Consider the following 21,370-nt stretch of genomic DNA (forward strand, 5'->3'; position numbering starts at 1 on the left):
ACTTTTTTCCTCACAACTGCGAGTTTATATCTCACAATTCTGACTTTTTTCCTCACAACTGCGAGTTTACATCTTGCAATTCTGACTTTTTCCTCACAACTGTGAGTTTACATCTCACAATTCTGACTTTTTCCCTCACAACTGTGAGTTTACATCTCACAATTCTGACTTTTTTCCTCACAACTGCGAGTTTATATCTCACAATTCTGACTTTTTTCCTCACAACTGCGAGTTTACATCTCACAATTCTGACTTTTTTCCTCACAACTGCGAGTTTATATCTCACAATTCTGACTTTTTTCCTCACAACTGCGAGTTTATATCTCACAATTCTGACTTTTTTCCTCACAACTGCGAGTTTATATCTCACAATTCTGACTTTTTTCCTCACAACTGTGAGTTTACATCTTGCAATTCTGACTTTTTTCCTCACAATTGCGACTTTACATCTCACAATTATGAATTTTTTTCCTCAAAATTGCGAGTTTACATCTCACAATTATGACTTTTTTCCTCACAACTGTGAGTTTACATCTTGCAATTCTGACTTTTTCCTCACAACTGCGAGTTTACATCTCACAATTCTTACTTTTTTCCTCACAACTGCGAGTTTACATCTCACAATTCTTACTTTTTTCCTCACAACTGCGAGTTTTCATCTCGCAATTCTGACTTTTTCCTCACAACTGCGAGTTTACATCTCACAATTCTGACTTTTTCCCTCACAACTGTGAGTTTACATCTCACAATTCTGACTTTTTCCTCACAACTGCGAGTTCACATCTCGCAATTGTGACTTTTTCCTCACAACTGCGAGTTTACATCTTGCAATTCTGACTTTTTTCCTCACAACTGCGAGTTTACATCTCACAATTCGGACTTTTTCCTCACAACTGCGAGTTCACATCTCGCAATTCTGACTTTTTTCCTCACAACTGCGAGTTTACATCTCACAATTCTGACTATTTTCCTCACAACTACGAGTTTACATCTCGCAATTCTGGCTTTTTTTCTCACAACTGCGAGTTTACATCTCACAATTCTGACTTATTTTCTCAGAAATAAAGTCAGAATTGCGAGATGTAAGCTCGCAATTGTGAGATAAAAACTTGCAATTATCTTTTAAAATGTTTAATTCTGTGGTGGAAACAAGCTTTCATTGGTGGAACCTAAAATGTATCTCTCAAAAAATAAAAACACAAAACAAAACTAAACAATAACTGTTGATCAATGTTTTTGATAAATAGTTATCTCAAACTTTTCATATCCTAAAAAGTATCTCTCAAGAAAACAAAACTGATCATCACTATTTTTTGGATTTGTTTTAACTAGTTGCATTGTGTACAATATAAAAAAAAAACGTTGTCAGCTGTATCACAGTAAAGCAATGCTTGGAGAAACAGTATGGCCTCATTTAAAAGTCTTGCCACTGTACTTATCTCATCTCTGGTGGAGATGCCCTACATCTACAGCAACCCTTCAAAGTGACTCATTTCCTCTTCCAACGGGAACATCACGCTGTGAAACCAGCGGGCATCTATGTGAGAGAACTTTTCAAACAAGGGCTCTCCGTGCCCCTGCCTCCGTGCATCTCTTATGTACTTGAAACACAATCAGCATTTGCTGTGTGAGGGCATGTGTGTGTCAGTGTGGCCATGGATACTGTGCTATCAGTAAATCTGCAGGATGATCCCACAGCGTGCCAATGTGAATGAGGATCAAAATCATTTGATGTGATAAAAGTTCTGGCATTTCCAAATTCAGAGCCAAGTTCTTTTGTCCTTGAAATAAACAGTATCTATAACAAAGCCACCCCTGTGGCAATTCTTCTTGCATCAGCTTCTCCACAGTGAGAAGAGCATGGTATTAGCATTAGCGTTAACTTTAGCCACGCTTTGAAGTGGAGGGAAGAACTGTGGAGGAGCTCCTGGTGGAGTTGAACATCATAAAATATTCATGCATGATCTTACATCAGAGGAGCTGACAAGGAATGCACAGACTTTACTCTTCATTCTCAAAAAATATTCCTCAGTAAGAGAGACGCTCTCTCTCTCCATCTCTTTTTCGGTCTCTTATGTACCGAACACCCACTTTGGCATCTTTATATGCTGGATGTTGATTCATCTGCAGTCTATGGGGTTCTTGTTAAAGCTTGTTTTTCTCTTGAGAACCAGTGGTTCAGAATTCGTCTGATCAAAGGTTCTCGTGTTGGTTTCTGGCCCTGCAGATCAGTATTTTAATCACTGGATAAGAGAAAGTCATTAAAACCACCACACTTACAGAGCAGCTCTACCTTCATTAAGATTTGGGGAGATAGATGCTAACTGGTAACATAATTGACCTTTTTACTAGCATGCCAGTAGCGTTTTCAAAACAATGTAGCTTTTCAAGTAACAAGCAATTTCTTTCCCATAAGAAGTGGTGTGGCATGACCTTTACAACCATTACATGGGAAATGCCACATTGCGATATTTTTATTTATTTATTTCACGTTGTATTTATAGCCAGGTGAGGGTATAACAAAATGCTCTCTCAAATGTAGTGTTGGAAATTTAAAAAGGAAACAGAAAAAAAAACCCATAATATCCAGTGACTTGCTTCAAATAGTTATATTAGTTGTAGTTAGTACCTACCTATTCGAGATTCTCATTTTTGTGCCAAATAAACACTGCTCTGTTTCCAATTCATTCTTTATTTATCAGTTATAACACAGATGTTTATACTATACTTTATTTATAAGTTTACTGTAACAACAAGTAAAAAAATGTATAGTTAGACTAATTTATATAATGAAAAATATAATGGGAAAAAAACGTATTCATGTAGCCAGTAGCGGTTCTAGGCACGGGCGAACCGGGCAGTCGCCCGGGGCGGCATTTCTTCATGTCACATGGGGGGCGGCATGAGCAATTAAAAAAAAATCCTCTGTGCCGCGAAGTTTTTCTATTTTTTTATCATTTCGATTCAATTATTGGCAATTGCGCCCTGCTTGCTGAGAAGGTGCCGTGCGCAGAAGCGATGTCAAGGGAATCTCCTGATTAGTTCACGTATCGCGTCTTTTGCGCGCTCGAGGTCGTTATTTCAAATCCTCTTCAAATAGGCGCTCACGGGACGCGCGCTCATAAACTTTTCAGTATGGGAGTGCACGTGCACCCAAACACTTGGGTGTTTTTCTCTTCTCCGTAAATAAATCTTTAAGCAGAGCTACAGCAAGCGTTTTTCTGTGGTGGAAATACATTAGCTACTAAAACATGTCGTTGGAGAGCGCAGTGTAATGAGTGCATGGTTGTATAGCAACGACAGCCATGGGAGAATTTTACTGTTAACAATAAAAGATAAGCTACTGTGCATTATAAATATCAGGAATGTATCTTTATTGACTCATTCTTTTTATAGAGATGATTTAAATGCCAAAATATGAGGTTTATCTTTTTATAAAACCTTTTTTTGTGTTAACATTTTTTTAAGTTTAATAGGTAAGATAAAAGACACTCCTTTAAAACAAATCTTTAATGTTATTAACTTGGTGAATTGATTTCACTGTGTATTAGGCTTTTTAAACAAGATTCTGTGAATGTGATAATTTTGGTCACTATATTATCTAATAATTTTCATAATGATCAACTAAAATCAACTTTAATTATGCGTTTTTACAGTAGACTATAATATGCAAAGTACAAGTTTCTATTTTCTAAATAATCTCTGATTCTGGCCTTCTGTCCTGACATTTTAAGAGTGACATTTAGGGGCTACAAAAGCTATTTTAGGTCAATAATGGATAGTTGTTAATATGAGAGCTGTTCAAAATTATTTAAGAGATAAGTATTATGTTACAAAATAAGTATCTCTCTGACCCTTTTACTTTTAAAAACTCAATTTCGTGATAACAAGTCATAACTAAAAGTGTGCCATGCATATAATTCAAGGCAATAACCAATGCGCAGTTTCAGTTCCTCCATTGAAAGTTAGATGAATCTAGCAAAATAACTGTGTTTTGGGTTGTTGTTGTAACTGTGTTTTGGGTTGATTCTATTAACTGTGTTTTGGGTTGTTGTTGTTGTTGTTGTTTTTGTTTTTTGTTTTTTTTTTTTTTTTGGGGGGGGGGGGGGGTGGGGGGGGGGGGCGCTCGAAGGGGGTCTCGCCCTGGGTGTAATTCGAAGTAGAACCGCCACTGCATGTAGCCCTTGGTAAGCTTGTAAAACATTATCTACAACTAACATTTACAACAGTTTTTGAAATAATTATTATATATTGCACCTGTTATCATGGAGCATGTAGTTTTGGGGGGTCTTATGAGACTCTGATGATCTAGCCTGGCTCATAGCCTGTTTATCTCACAAAATAAAAGATTACAGTAAGTTCCTACAAAGCAGATGCAGCACTTACCCACAGTGCCCAGTGCAATGTAGCCGAGGATGACAATGGTGAAGAGCACACAGCACAGCACATCTGTGCAGCCTCTGGAAAAGAAAAGACAATAAAAATGCAGTCTCATCTCATTACATGATCTTAAGACGTATATGTCGTATTTCCCATAAACCTGTGAATGAAAAGCTATCACAATAATTCATCTTATATAGTCAATGTAATGAAAACCTGAATGAGAAATTTGGTATGTTGCACAAAACATGGCACTTTACAATAATATTGTGCAAATTCAATTTATATAGAATTCAGTGACGTAAAAATGTATATTTTTAAGTATATTTTTATTCTTTTTTTTAAATATTACCTATGCAGTGTGAAATATATATCTATTTGTGAATGTAAAAGGTCTGCAAAGTTTCAAAGATCAAAGTGCATGACAAATGATATTGTCTCCCAAAGAAAGAACAGATTATAAACTGCCTGAAACGAGTCGTCAGTAATTCCAGTCTTACTTCCTGTACGAACATACTGTACGTAGGTTTGTAACAAATTTGCATAATGCCAGCCTATTTTGACCGGCCCTACTTTGACCGGCCCAGTTGTAGCTGAGACTGGATGAGTTTGGTTTGTGTTGTTGACATGTCGAGAAGACGATGTTTTCTGCACGAAACTGCACACGAAAGCAATTTCACTTTGTAGCACTTGAATTGACACGATAAAACCAATACCATTGTTTCTGTTCGTGTCACTGTGTATACAGTACATGTGAATAATGTCAAGAGACCTCGTAAACAAAATTTGAACCTTTAAAATAGAATAGTAGGGGCACTTAGTTTAATAACTTATTTCACTACAAGATTTCCCCTATTTTTATATAAAAAAGTAACATTCCTCAGATACAGACCTAACATTATTTTAACCCTTTCATGAATATTTGCTCAACAACAAGGAAATGACAAAGAGCTAGATGAAAATGAACAGATGAAGACATGAGGACTGGCTGACTGGGCATTATCCCTTATATATGCAATTCCATATACTGAATATCGACCAAAACCGTCGATAGAATGTTGAGATAAGGCACATCTTTCAAGCGTAAGCTGATAACATCAAGTAAAGCAAGGTCACATGTACTGCTACCGCACATCAAATACTCTAGAGATTGTGTCGAACATGCAAATCTTTGACAAGGTCGACAGTGACCTGCACAATACAGAAGAAAGGCAACAAGAGAAAGAAAGTCATGCAGAGACAATGTCCTGTGTTAATCAGGAAAATAAGTTCCTTATCACAGCTGAGATTAAATGATGAGGAGCAAAGAAATGATCCAGTCTTGAAAGTAGTAGGCACTATACAAATATTTAGTGTGAAATCAATAAATTCACTCTAATGCTCACAGGTTTTTTTTTTTTACAATTACAGTGGGAGCAGAGTTGTACCTTCAAGAGGATTATACACTCAAAAAAGGTTCAATGGGGTTCTATATATGGTTCTTGACTCAATTTGAAAGAACCTTTATGCCCAAAAGGTTCTAAACAAGGAGAAATATCTTAAATGATAATACTTTTACGTTCAATGTACCTTTTTAATTTTTTCTAGCGATAAATTAAAACAAAATTTATTGAAAACTAATTGGAAACACTTTAGTACGGAAGCGTATTGCATTCACTTTAGGAAAAAAAATGTACTTACTGAGTTAATTATCTCAGAATTACAAGATAATTCAGAAAAACAGAGCAAAAACTTTTTTTCCATGAAAAATAATCTTGTAATTCTGAGATAATTAACTCGCAGCAGGCCCTGACTGGCCCATATACTATATGAGCTGATAACCACTGATAACGTAACACAGTCTCATCCCAAAAAGTCATATAACTGACGTCTTGGGGCGTATTTTGACCATACGTCAACATCCGCCTTTTTAGGGCCCCCTTAAACGTCGGTAGATGGCGATCCCGGGCCGTCATACAACTGACGCTTTACCTTTAACGTCAATTAGGTGACGGGTTAGGTTTAGGGTTAGGTTTAGGTATGGGGTAGAGTTAGGATCCCATAACCTCATCTACCGACGTTTAAGGGGGCCCTAAAAAGGCGAATATTGACGTATGGTCAAAAGACGTCCCAAAACGTCAGTTATATGACGTCTAGGGATGAGACCGGGTTGGATAACGCCCATTCAATCGAGTGATAACATTCGAAGCGGGTGCTAAGAAAACACTAATGACTATAATGATGACATACGGCAAACTATTTACCAAAAAAAAAAAAACATCATTATGACAAAATATAGCAAAATCTTTATATTATTATTCTATACACTCCCATTGCACAAGCATATTTTTTAAGACTAAGACTAATTTGATTTTTTTTTACTAAATTATTATTTTCAAATAAATACTAGAAATAGTAAGTAAACTTTTTATCACTCGCTCTTGAAATTTGCTTTTAGATTCCAGTTATTAGGAAAATAGAGATTCCACAGTTTGTTTATTTTAGATTTATGACTTATCTTTCAAACATTATACACAGAACTTCTAATCTTTCATTTGTCTTATTTTACTCCTCATTTGTGTGTATTGCAGAACAGACACAAAAAACATTCTCTTATAGTAAGCGAGTTGTGTCTGGATATTGCACTGAAAGATCTTCTTCAGGACTCATAAAAGTAATATTTGTCATGCTGAAGCTGAATATGGGCTGGCGGTAAGACAATTGCACTGGTGAAAGCAGAAAGCAATTATAAATGTCTAACTCGCTCGCTGGTAACAAATTACTTTGCTTGCTTCTCAAAGGGTTTGATGAAAGTGATTCTTTGGAGGAGACAGCTGTGTCTGGGCAATTTCTATAAGTGCATGGAGGTTGAAAGGTGGAACTTTTTTAAAAACTGGAGTTCAAGCTCTCGACACATCTCTCATTACAACACATACAAAACAATCAAGTATTCAATTACAGTAGTACAATATGATCATGGTCAATCATGGTCAGTGAATTTAGCGTGTTCTGAATGATGATGCATCCTAGGAAATTGTCACTTTTAGCTTAGGTTTTGTTTGTTCATGTCTTTTTTTTTTGTGGTTTTCACAGTTATGTTATCCTGCCATGTGTCGTGTGATTCCCTTGTCCCCATGTGATCATGTAATGTGGTTCCTTGTTTAATGTGTTGTTCTCATTGGTTCATTGTTTAATCATGTTCACAAGTGTGTCTTGTCAAGTCATTAGTCTCTGTGTATTTATTGACCTCATGTTTCCAAAGGCCACAGGGATTTAGAGAAACAAATATCCCCCCTATAGCACGCGTCCAGTGGATTATGTTACAGAAATAATTAAGGAAAGGGAAATAAACTGAACCATTTGCTAAATTATTTATATATAGTACAATAAAATTGTCACGGTGTGGCTCTGGCTGAAGGACGAGGAGACCGGAGTATTTTAATAAACAGGCAGGAAGACAGGCATAAGGCAACCACACGGGTTCACAATAAACACAATAGACATCGACCGACAAGACTGAATGAAACTGAACAGAACTAAATACTCAGAGGAATCAGGCTAAGTGGGGTGAACACAGGTGAAAATGATAATGACAGGACGAGGAACAGGTGGCTGATTGGGGAGTGAGTCCGGGATGAGAAACAAAAGGATCCAGGGAAGTGTAGTGCAGATGACGGGACAAACTGGTGAAGACGACAGACTGTGACAAAAATACCCTGGGTTTGAAATAATTAATTCAGTTCAAATAAGTTTTTCACTTTTTTTTTGAAAAGGTGTAATTAATCTGAAATATGATATGAACAAAGATTTTTTTTAGATGCAATACATCTCACAAATGTAAATAAATAAATAATAAGAGCAGAACCATAAATGTGCTGAGATTAGATTTATTGGCATTGAAAGTCTGGACATCTTAATCGATCTTCCTCAAATTCATATATTCATAGTCATACCTTACAATAAACCAAAGAGGTTTTGTGTGGTTGGCAGTGTTTGATCTAGGAGAATCAATGAATGCACCACCAACAAACAAATGTATTTTCAGTGCATTTCAGGATAGAAGTCAAGTGTCACGGATCCATCTGCGTCAGCACCAGATACCTTCACTCCGCCTACTCGTTCCGGTTCCCCTGACTACTAATCATCACCACCTGTCGTCACCACCTGCCACCACTTATCCGGACTATCATCCACTCCATATATACTCACCTCATTCAGTCACTCACTGTCTGGTCTCGTCTCTACCACGATTACAGACTCTCTATCGCTACCTTACGTTCCTGATTCTACTTACCTGCATTGTATCTCCAACCCGTCAGTCTCCCGTCTGTTCCTGTCCTTGGTCCCCGTCTGCTGCCAGTCCCCTTCAGTCTCCAGCTCCGCTGTTCCGGTCAGCTCTCCATTCTCCCGCTCCTGTTCGGATAAGGAAATCCTCATCAGACTGTTCATAACCCTCATCATCTTCAACTAGCACTCTACTTACCATCTTGTGACTGTCATTCAATAAACCTTGTTCATACTCACCCGTCTGTGCCATTCTGTTCTGTGACAGAAGACCAGACCAACCAAAACATGCTTCAACCTACGCCCACAACCACCACGGACACGAGTTCCCCACCGACAGCATCCCTTCCCCGGACTAGTGCATCTGTGCTCGCTACTTCCACCGTAGCCTTTTCTTCTGCCTCTGCCTCTGTATGTCCCATGGCCCAACCAGCGCCCTTCTCTGGCGAGGAGGAGGAGTGCAGCGGCTTCCTTCTGCAGTGCGAGCTCTACATGCGAATGATTCCATCCTCGTTCCCCACTGAAGAATCGAAGGTCGCTTTCTTCATCTCTCTTCTCCGTGGTCGGGCTCTTCAATGGGCTCATGCCCTATGGAAAGGTCGTGGGCCCGTCACCAGAACCTTCGCCTCATTCTCCAATCACTTCCTGGAAGTGTTCTCACAATCTCTGCACTCGATCTCCGTGCAGGATCAGCTGTTTCGTTTGAAGCAAGGGAGATCGTCAGTGGCTGCATATGCTCTGCAGTTCCGGACCCTCGCCGCTTCGCTGGGATGGAATGAGTCTGCACTCATCACTGCATACCGCCACGGTCTGAATCCCGACATTCGTCTTCAGTTAGCCATCTACGATGACACAGTGGGTATCGAGAACATTATACAGCGATCCATCCGCATCGACCAACGCCGCACTGCCTGCCAGCTAGATAGCCCTGCACCTCCGCCTCCTCGTCCATCTGCCGCTTACAGTCCTCCAGCACCAGAGCCGATGGAGATCGGGTCTGCTCGCCTACCGATCTCCGAGCGCAATCGCCGTATAACCAATGGACTATGTCTATATTGCGGAGCTTCTGGACATATGTTATCCACCTGTCCCATTCGTCCACCTCGACCCGCAGTGAGTACGGTTCAGTTACCCCTCTCCATATCGAATATGAAATATACATCTGCTACTATCACTTATATGAATCGTTCCCTTCCAGTTCAAGCGCTAATTGACTCCGGATCCGCCGGTAACTTCATCTCACTCACCACTCTCCATCGGCTCCAAACGAAGCAACGTACCATTCCTCACACCCTTCACGTTCAATCCATCGTCGGAAAACCTCTTGGCCGTGGCCGGATTGGACACCGCAGCCCGGATCTAGGGCTAGAGATCGGCTGGCTTCACAAGGAGGCAATTTCCTTTCTGGTGCTGGAGGGCTCGACGGCCGAGATCATCCTGGGACGCCCGTGGTTGGAACTCCATTCACCACATATTCAATGGTCAACCGGTGAGGTCCTACAGTGGGGTGAAGAATGCCATCATCATTGTCTACCTGTCATTTCCAAGTCCATTCTCCGTCCAGTCACTCCGGTTCAGAAAATCTCTCTCTCCGCCACCTCCGTGGAAGATTCCTCTGCTGTGTCCCTCACGGACATTCCTCCACCTTACCGGGCGTTCCAGGAGATCTTTGATAAACAGCTGGCAACCACTTTACCACCTCATCGGCCATGGGACTGTGCGATCGACCTGCTGCCTGGGGCGGTCCTCCCGCGAGGTAAGATCTATTCTCTGTCCATCCCGGAGCAGAAGGCCATGGAGGAGTACATCCAGGAGGCCTTAAGTCAAGGATTTATTCGACCATCCACGTCCCCTGCCGCATCAAGCTTCTTCTTCGTGGGCAAGAAGGACGGAGGCTTGCGCCCCTGCATCGATTATCGTATCCTCAATCAATCCACCGTCAAATACCGCTATCCCCTTCCTCTGGTCCCCGCCGCTCTGGAACAACTCCGTGGGGCTACTGTCTACTCCAAACTCGATCTCCGGAGCGCGTACAATCTCATCCGCATCCGTGAAGGTGACGAGTGGAAGACAGCTTTCATCACCCCTGCGGGGCACTACGAGTACCTCGTCATGCCCTTCGGATTGTCCAACGCACCCGCCGTGTTCCAGGGGTTCATGAACGAGATCTTCAGAGACTTACTACATCAATTTGTCATCATCTATATCGATGATATCCTCATATACTCTCCCGATCTACCCACTCATATCCGCCATGTCCAAACCGTACTCCAACGCCTCAGAGACCATCAACTCTTCCTGAAACTAGAAAAGTGCGAATTCCACCGAGACACCGTTCAGTTCCTGGGCTACCTCATCACTCCCCGCGGTATAACCATGGACCAGAGGAAGGTGGATGCTGTCAACAACTGGCCACAACCCACCTCTCGGAAAGACCTTCAACGGTTCCTTGGGTTTGCTAACTTCTATCGCCGCTTCATCAAAAACTTCAGTCAGACCTGCTCCCCTCTCACTAATCTCCTCAAGGGCGGGGCCAAGTCTCTGTCCTGGAACACCGACTCCACACGGGCGTTTGACAGCTTGAAAAGGGCCTTCAGTTCCGCTCCTACCCTCTCCCTTCCCAATCCAGCTCTACCCTTCATCGTGGAAGTGGATGCCTCCACCTCTGGGGTAGGAGCGGTTCTTTCCCAGCGGCAGGGGACTCCAGTGCAACTCCATCCATGTGCCTTCTATTCCAAGAAACTGTCCCCGGCGGAGCAGAACTATGATATCGGCAACCGAGAGCTGCTAGCCATCAAACTGGCCTTGGAGGAATGGAGACACTGGCTGGAGGGGGCTCAACACCCGTTTACAGTTATCACGGACCACCGGAATCTCGAATACCTCCGGGAGGCTAGAAGACTCAATCCCCGTCAAGCTCGCTGGGCCCTCTTCTTCACCCGCTTCAACTTCTCCGTCACCTACCGCCCTGGACACAAAAATGTAAAAGCAGACGCATTATCACGACAGTTCCAGCCCAATTCTCCTCCTCTAAGTCCCGAGACCATCCTCCCTCCAGCCATCGTCGTAAGTCCCATTCAGTGGAGTATGGACGATTACATTACAGACGCCACTCAAGCCGAACCTGCTCCGCCGGGAGGTCCAGAGGGACGGGTTTACGTCCCGACACGTCTACGCCTGTCCCTCATGGACTCAGTACATACCTCTCCGGGCTCTGGACACCCAGGCAGCCAAGGAACTCTCTCGCTCGTCCAACAGCGTTACTGGTGGCCGGGTATGGCCCAGGATATCTCCCGATACGTCAGGGGATGCTCAGTCTGTGCCATGGCCAAGGTTCCCCGTCATCTTCCTGAAGGCAAGCTCACTCCCCTACCAATTCCCACTCGACCCTGGTCCCATCTGGGGGTCGACTTTGTCACCGACCTTCCCCGTTCCCACAATCACACCTGTATTCTTGTGGTAGTCGACCGATTCTCCAAGGCCTGCAAACTCATTCCTCTCCCCGGCCTTCCTACTGCCTTTGAGACCGCTGAAGCCCTATTCCAATACGTTTTCAGAAACTTTGGAATCCCCGAGGATGTCGTATCTGACAGAGGTCCACAATTTATCTCCCGTGTGTGGAAGGCCTTCTTCAATCTCCTGGGCGTTTCCGTCAGCCTTACGTCAGGATACCACCCCCAGTCCAACGGCCAGACTGAGCGGAAGATCCAGGAAATCGGGAGATACTTACGGTCATACTGCCACGACCATCAGGACTGCTGGAGCCGCTACCTGCCGTGGGCCGAGTATGCACAAAACTCTCTCCGTCAATCCACCACAGGGCTCACACCCTTCCAGTGCATACTCGGGTACCAACCTCCACTGTTTCCCTGGTCCGGTGAACCATCAGATGTTCCAGCAGTCCACCACTGGTTCCAGACGAGCGAGAGGGTCTGGGACTCAGCCCACACTCACCTCCAGCGGGCTGTCCGCAGACACAAGACCCAGGCGGATGTTCGACGTGCCTCAACTCCCCAATACCATCCGGGTCAACTGGTCTGGCTCTCCACCCGGGACATCCGTCTCCGACAGCCCTGTCGTAAGCTGAGTCCCAGATACATCGGTCCGTTCGCCATACAGAGGCAGATCAACCCCGTCACCTATCGACTCACTCTTCCCGCTCACTACCGCATCGCACCTACATTCCATGTCTCCCTCCTCAAGCCCTATACTAATCCTCTCACTCCTTCCTCCCCAGGGTCTGGTGCTGCGGACGTGCCCCCTCCTCCTGTGGATCCGGAGGATGATAACATCTACCAAGTGCGAGAAATCCTCGACTCCCGGCGACGGGGCGGCCTTCTGGAATACCTCGTCGACTGGGAAGGCTTTGGGGTGGAAGAGAGATGTTGGGTTCAGCGGGAGGACATTCTTGATCCCACCCTACTCCAGGACTTCCATTCGGCCCATCCAGGTCGTCCTGCACCCAGGGGCCGTGGCCGTCCCCGTCGTCGGTCCCGCCCGCCAGCTGGAGCTGGCCGTGGGGGGGGGGGTACTGTCACGGATCCATCTGCGTCAGCACCAGATACCTTCACTCCGCCTACTCGTTCCGGTTCCCCTGACTACTAATCATCACCACCTGTCGTCACCACCTGCCACCACTTATCCGGACTATCATCCACTCCATATATACTCACCTCATTCAGTCACTCACTGTCTGGTCTCGTCTCTACCACGATTACAGACTCTCTATCGCTACCTTACGTTCCTGATTCTACTTACCTGCATTGTATCTCCAACCCGTCAGTCTCCCGTCTGTTCCTGTCCTTGGTCCCCGTCTGCTGCCAGTCCCCTTCAGTCTCCAGCTCCGCTGTTCCGGTCAGCTCTCCATTCTCCCGCTCCTGTTCGGATAAGGAAATCCTCATCAGACTGTTCATAACCCTCATCATCTTCAACTAGCACTCTACTTACCATCTTGTGACTGTCATTCAATAAACCTTGTTCATACTCACCCGTCTGTGCCATTCTGTTCTGTGACATCAAGATGTCAAGACTTCCTGTGACCCTGCCTTAAGTTTAGAATAGCAAGGAGTAGAAATGTCCATGTTTGTCAGATAAGATCTCTTCACAGCAGATTTTTAAAACTTTAACTTATTGCATATTAACTACACAAACATTAGCAAAATAAGTTTGCAGTACATAACAGTGCCCACTGAAAAACCCTTGTATTTAACATACCTAGCAGTAAACAAGGTCTTGCAAACAGGCTCGAATGAAGGCTTTACAGAGGTACAAGGAGAAGTATTATGACCATTATTGATACAATTACCCTTTAACTTGCACCTGAGAATGATGCACGATCCAGACATTTATTAGACTATTTATAAAGGCCCACATTCTCATGCCAAGGTTACACTAAACCTGGTTTTATTGAGGTCAATCTCACCCCCCTCCAAACGTAAAACCTTAAGCCCACCTCATCTGTAAATAGATAGGGAAGGGCACAGGAGAGATTTCAAACTCATAAGCCGATTAGAGCTCATTATCAATATCAGCAGGTGGGTCAGCGCTCTACTAAACACTGAGCTCAGCACAGCCTCAGTCCAAATGTGCTGCTCACTGCTAACGAATTTCACATATCGTCACAATGTTCAACTAGTTTCATGGATATTTCTGTTCCATAAATGTTTTAGGGTTAGATTTGTTTAAATCATCAAATTAAAGTATTAAACATTGATGCATTTATTATATTGTGATTATTCTTCTGCCGAGCGAAAACAAAAATCCCCTAGACCAACCATAGACCAGAACATCACAGAGACTCTTTTGACTTAGACCAGTAAGTAAACACACAGAACACTAGCAACCACCTAGAAATCCTAGAAACAACCCACAACATTCTAGCAGCCACCTAGTAACATATTAACGATCAGATAGCAATGCAACTACTTAGCAATGTTGAAACCACAAAATATAAAAACCATCTATTAACATCTCAGTAATTAGCTAACAATGTTTATCAACAACCTAAAATGGTAGAAACAACCCACAACATTCTAGTAACCACCAAGCAACAGCTAGTAATGCTAGCAACTACTTTCAAATGCTAAACCTAAAAACCATTCTAAAAACAATTATTACCCAGACAGCAAACTGACATTGAATCAACGTGGAAACGACGTCTCTCATGACATTGAAACAACGTTGATTTGCTCATCGAATTAACGTTGAACCAACGTCAGACGCGGCATTCTTCAAAGCTAAATGAAATCGAAAATTGGTTTGCTTTCATAACGTTGAAACAAAGCGTTGATTTCAAGTTGATTTTCCGTTAGTTTTGAAAGAATGACGCATCTGACGTTGGTTCAACGTTAATTCGATGAGCAAAACAATGTCAGATCAACGTTGTTTCGATGTCATATTTCCACGTTGATTCAATGTCAGTTTGCTATCTGGGTAACATCCTAACATTTAGCTAGTAATGTTAATAACCGCCTAAAATTGTTAAAAAAACAACCCACAACATTATATTAAACACCTAGTAACACCTTTACAACTAGCTAGTAATGCTAGCAACTACAAATGCTAAACCACCTAAACCATTCTAAAAACACTTATTAACATCCTAACAATTAGCTAGTAAAGCTAATAACCATGCCTAAAATTGTTAAAAACAACCCACAATATTATATCAACCACCTAGTAACACCTTTACAACTAGCTAGTAATGCTAACAACTACAAATGCTAAACCACCTAAAACATTCTAAAAACACTTATTAACATCCTAACAATTAGCTAGTAAAGTTAATAACCATGCCTAAAATTGTTAAAAACAACCCGCAACATTATATCAACCACCTAGTAACACCTTTACAACTAGCTAGTAATGCTAGCAACTACAAATGCTAAACCATTCTAAAACACTTATTAACATCCTAACAATTAGCTAGTAAAGTTAATAACCATGCCTAAAGTTGTTAAAAACAACCCACAACATTATATTAACCACCTAGTAATACCATAGCAACCAGCTAGCAATGGTGTCTAATAAATCACCCAAACAACCACCCACAACAAACCTGCTAGCAACCACTCACAAAGCAATTAGCAATGTGGAGCCTGTTCTCAATTTGTCAAAGTGTGTCAATGCGTCAATACATGTGTCAATACATCCAACGCACATGGCACCCTATATAGCGTCAAATGAGACACCGATATATATGGGGCAGAAGGCGCCTCCTAGTGGTCTAACCCTAACCCTACCCCAGACCTAAACCTACCATAAGCGTCTTATTTGACACTAAAGAGCGTTGGATGTCTACGCTTTGGCAAAAGAGTCATATATGACGCCTTGGGATGAGAATGCATTGTGTAGCAGTTTTACTCTGGTTGTGTTTATTTTCTATTCAATGAAGACAACGCCGATTGAAGAGGTCTCAGGATCTTTATTCAGCACGCTCGTCAGATGAGCGAGAGAGAGCACACCCGACCCCGTCAGCGGAAAATGTGCTTCTCTAGATGTTAATTTAATCAGCTAATAGTTACAAAACATAGGGCAAATAATAAAATTAAATAAAATCACAAAATACAGAACGCCACAAAGCATATAGGTCACCCTTAAATGACATACAAAATAATATAAAAGGGAAAACATAATGTCTTCACCACTTACTTGCAGTAGTAAACACATTAAATGGAGAAAAATGTTAAATTAGGGGTTAAATTACACAAAACACAGGTTAATTGCACAATCACATCACTTTTGCATACAGACCTCACTTTTTTTGTATGTATCAAACACATTTCAAACATTTCTCAACATAAAACACAATAAACAGTTTAACATACCTGCAGAAATACAGAGCACAATTAATACTCTTTTTTCCCGTGAGATACACGTCTCTCCCTCTCAGTCTCATACAGCTCATACAGCACAGACAGCTAGTAAGCAAAACCAGTCTCGGTAAAACACTCAAGCAATTAACTACATCCAATTTCATGACATCACATTTCACTTAAACATTGTTTATCTCATGAAATAAGTCGATTACATAGTTAAATATACTTCAAAATGTTCTTACCAGCACGCTCGTCAGATGAGCGAGAGAGAGCACACCCGACCCCGTCAGCGGAAAATGTGCTTCTAAATATGGCGCTGATCGCACATCGCACGAGCTATCGTTGCGTCACCAATATGTGCCCCATATACAACAGTATTCTGCATAATTGGTTCCCACTAGAACTATGTACATTTTATAGGATTACAACTCACACAAAATACGAAAACAAAAATAGTTAAGTTTTGATGAAGTTCACTAACAATCTTAATTATATTTCACAATTTTTTTTAAACCAGCTACATACTCCCCGCTGAACTTCACAAAACTAGTTCAATATGGATAAGTAGCTGTTCAAAAAGCTACACACAGAATCAACAATTGACTCAACACACTTGAAACAGCAACATGCTTCCCAAACCACAGGGAAAGTGACCCAAGCAGGCTGATCAGACCAACAAAGGGAACACTTGTAAATAGGGTGCCCCAAACACCACTACTTAAGCGTCTATGTGACAGTTACCTTCTTTTTCTAAATTGTGAATTACGGCTCTGCCAACTCAGTGGGAGATTTTGAATAGGCTCAAAGGAAACACTCCCATACTACTCATGTGACTGTTCAATCCATTTTATGACAATAAAGACCCTGCAACTCCATTAACTGAACTGGTCATAGTCATTTTTTGGGTCATGTTCTGGATTAATCTGTTCACAGGATTCACAAGCCTGCCAAACCTGGTTCTGACTTGAGTAACCACCTGATTAGGAGGCGAAGCCACAGGATCAGAGGACTGTATATCGTCAAATGAACCTCCCACTGGAGCTGATGTCACTTTATCATGTATCAATCCTCCATTACTTGAACGTTCAGAAACATTATCACATCCGAAAGAATCATCCATAGTTGTTGAAAGCACAGATTGAGCAGAATCAGGATCCACTGCTACTGGAGGGAAACTCTCTCTCTTAGAGGATGTCCTGCCCAAGTCAGCATTTGGAGCCACAGCCCCTGCTACCCAGCTGGCAGTTCGATCAGCGTTGCTGTATTCAGACATGGGTGTTAGAGCATTGCTCAAAGCTACTTCACTGCAATCATCAACTGATTCAGTGCCTCCACTGAATGAGGGTTCAATTTCCTCAAACTCGATAGGCAGAAAGTTTGCTTGGAGGAGCAAGTTTCTATGAACAGTCTTTTCCTGACCAGTGTGGGTGTTGCAGATTCGGTAGGTGTGACATTGAGGATTAAAGGCAACGACTGTATAAGGAATGGACTCCCACTTATCTGCCAATTTCTTACGACCACGCTCACCCTTGTTGGCAAGCAATACTTGATCCCCAACTTCAATACTGCGACCTTTAGCCCTCTTGTTGTACAAGTCTGCCTGGCGTCGCTGACTGGCCTCAGCATTCTTCTGAGCAAGTATCAAAGCTTCTTTCAAGTCATTCCTCAATCTCTTCACGTACACATCATAGTCAATGACGACGTCATCCCTCTCCACACTGCTGAACATTACATCCACTGGGAGTCTTGGAATCCTGCCGAACATCAAATAAAAAGGTGCAAATCCAGTAGACTCATGGGCGGTGCAGTTATAAGCAAAGGTCAGCGATTGCAGCATCTGCGGCCAGTGTTGCTTGGCCCTAGGTGGCAGCGCCCTGATCATACCGCCCAGAGTTCTGTTGAATCGTTCAACATGACCGTTACCCATAGGATGATACGCGGTTGTTCTAGACTTCCTCACTCCAGCAACGAGTAGCAATTCATGAATAAGTTGGCTGCAGAAATTGGCACCTTGGTCCGAATGGATCCTCTCTGGGAAACCATATACACAGAAGTATCTGTCCCACAATAGCCGTGCAACTTGTTTCGCCGATTGGTCTTTACAAGGGAAAGCATGGGCCATCTTAGTAAAATGATCAGTTAGGACCAGGACATCCATGCTGCGACCACTGGAATTCTCCGCAGACCAAAAGTCTATGCAAACCAATTCCAGGGGGCTTGATGTTTTGATGCTTTCCAGAGGAGCTCTCCCTTCAGGTTCTGGAGTTTTGCTAACCACACAGCGTTTGCAACATTTAACATATTCACGCACATCCCGTTCCAAACTGACCCAAAAGAACCTCTGTCTCGCAAGGGATAAAGTCCTACCCTGACCTTGATGCCCAGCTTCATCATGAATGCCCTCAAGAACCTGCTTCACCAGCGAACTTGGAACAACATACTGTAGCCTCCTTTTTTTCGTCAGGACATCCTTGGACACTCTGTAGAGTATTCCATCAAGCATTTTGAACTTCTCCCACTGTTTAAGTGTCTTTATTACCTTGTGAGTTTCCCCAGTTCTCTCACGTCTAGATGGCTTCCGTCCTCTACTTACATAGAACAAGACCCTTGACAGCGTTGAATCATCCTGCTGCTTCTCCTGTAATTCCCTCAAAGAAAAAACAGGCAGAGGATTAAGACCTGGAGACCATAACTGGTGTGTATCCTGAGTGAGCCACTGGGCCGCTCGATCTCTTGTGCCTACTTCCCACTCTGTGTGAACATCAAGGATTGCTGACACCTCAACACTGGTAAGTGAACATGATTCAGAGAATGCAGAGGGACAATGTTCAACATTACAGGTGTTTGCGCTCAGCCTGAACACTTCTTGAATGGTGTTATCATGGACTTGCTCGGCCTCCTCAAGTAGCGCACTATACGGCTCTGACATCATCCTCTGACTGACACAATCACGGATGAAGGGTTGCCTACTCAAAGCATCTGCGACCACATTTCTACTGCCGGGTATGTATTGGATGCTGAAACTATAGGGGGCCAGCTTAGACACCCACCTCTGCTCACACGCATCAAGCTTTGGCTTTGTCATGATGTATGTTAAGGGATTGTTATCCGTCCAGACAGTAAAGTCATGTCCCTTCAACCAGTGACTGAACTTGTCGCAGACGGACCACTTCAGGGCCAAAAACTCAAGACGATGAGCAGGGTATTTAGCTTGTGCACGAGTGAGAGCTTTACTGGCAAAGGCAATAGGACGTGCCTTAAATTCCCCTTCTGGTACTTGTGACAGTACAGCTCCTAATCCATCCATAGACGCATCTGTACATAGAACGAATGGTCGGCTGAAGTCAGGGTGAGCCAGCACAACAGATTCTAACAGAGCTGTCTTTAGTTTTTGGAACGCCACACTCTGTTCATTTTTCCAATCACTGGGATTCAGTCTCCTAAATGAAGCAGTGCCTCTCACAGTGGCCTTTTTTCCTCTGGGTGCAGCTGTCAAGGTGAACAATGGCTTCGCTATACTGGAGCAGTTTGGAATGAAGTTTTGATAATATAGCACCATTCCCAAAAATGACCTTATCTTTTTCTGCGAAGGTGTCACTCCATCTGGCATCATCAGGTCAGATTCAGATATGGCAGAAATGGCACTAACTTTGTCTGGATCCGTTGCCACTCCAGTGTTGTCAATGACATGCCCCAGAAATTTCACACTTCTCCTCAGAAAATGACACTTTTTCGGGGCTAACTTCAGTCCATGTGCCCTGAGCCTAGCGAACACCAGCTCAAGCCGCTCAATAGCTGCCTCCTCACTTGGAGCGTACACCAGAAGGTCGTCGAGATAGCATAACAACGTGAGGAAGTTCTGATCCCCGAAGATGTTGATCATGAGCCGCATAAAGCTGGCTGGACTGTTACAAAGCCCCTGCGGTAGACGGTTGAATTCATACAGACCCATAGGAGTCGTGAAGGCAGTGAACTTCTTGTCTTCTTCAGACATCATGACGTTATAAAAACCAGAGGTTAAGTCCATCGCACTAAAGAAGACATTCCCTCCTAGGGCTGCTAAACAGTCTGCCTGATGAGGCAAGGGGTGGGCGTCCTTAACAGTTCGAGCATTTAGCCAGCGGTAGTCCACACACACTCTAAGGTCCCCATTCTTCTTCCATACCAACACAAGTGGAGAGGCCCACTCACTATTGGACTTGCGTATGATTTCCTGTTCCTCCATTTCAGAGAGAACGCTTCTCAGCTTCTGGTACTGTGCCGGTGGAACACGGCGGTATGGAAGTCTGAATGGACGATCGTCTGACAAACGAATATGGTGGACAAACTCATTAGCTTTTCCGCAATCCAGTTTGTGTTTGGAAAATACGTCCTCATACCTCCCAATGAGCTGTATCAGCTGACCTTTCCAATAATGGGATACTTCACAAGACTCGATGTCTAAATCACCAAGACCAAGTTTCTGCAGACTTTTACTTGGCCCCAAGTCAGTACAACCTCCCTCATCAATTCCTCCGATGCTCTGGCTCTGCACACTCACCATCTCATTACTGTTGTGATTAGAATGCACACTGAGATCCTCAACAGCTATAACGGGGAAGACATCGGCAATTTTCGAGTTCCTTCTCAGTGTAATAGCCTTATCAAGGGGATTCATGATTCTGACTGGGACCCATCCATCTCCAGACATAGAGGCTATGACTCTTCCCACCATGATACCTTTCTTGTGGGTCTGTGATTTGGGTGGCTCAATCACAATAGTACTTCCCATGGAAATAGGTGTGTTTGGAGGAAGTTTTCCCCACACGAGGTGTTCTTGTCGGGGCAACAAAGTTACGGCCTGAGTCAATTTTGCTGTGCCCACAATATCAGGAATTACACGACCCTTCCACCTGTTAATACCTGACAGC

At 43.1% G+C, this 21,370-nt stretch overlaps 1 protein-coding gene across 2 annotated transcripts in view; it reads right to left on the reverse strand.

The window, feature by feature from the left end:
- Positions 1-21,370, reverse strand: part of slc44a5a (solute carrier family 44 member 5a) — a 91,586-nt gene that overhangs the window by 20,086 nt on the left and 50,130 nt on the right. For both annotated transcript variants that reach the window (XM_039677756.2, XM_039677757.2), the window contains exon 3: positions 4,387-4,460. In XM_039677756.2, the coding sequence (XP_039533690.1) occupies positions 4,387-4,460 (74 nt within the window). The remainder of the gene's footprint in view (positions 1-4,386; positions 4,461-21,370) is intronic.

The sequence above is a fragment of the Pimephales promelas genome, chromosome 5, assembly GCF_988280905.1.
Source record: "Pimephales promelas chromosome 5, fPimPro1.hap1.1, whole genome shotgun sequence".
In the NCBI taxonomy this organism is placed as follows: domain Eukaryota; kingdom Metazoa; phylum Chordata; class Actinopteri; order Cypriniformes; family Leuciscidae; genus Pimephales; species Pimephales promelas.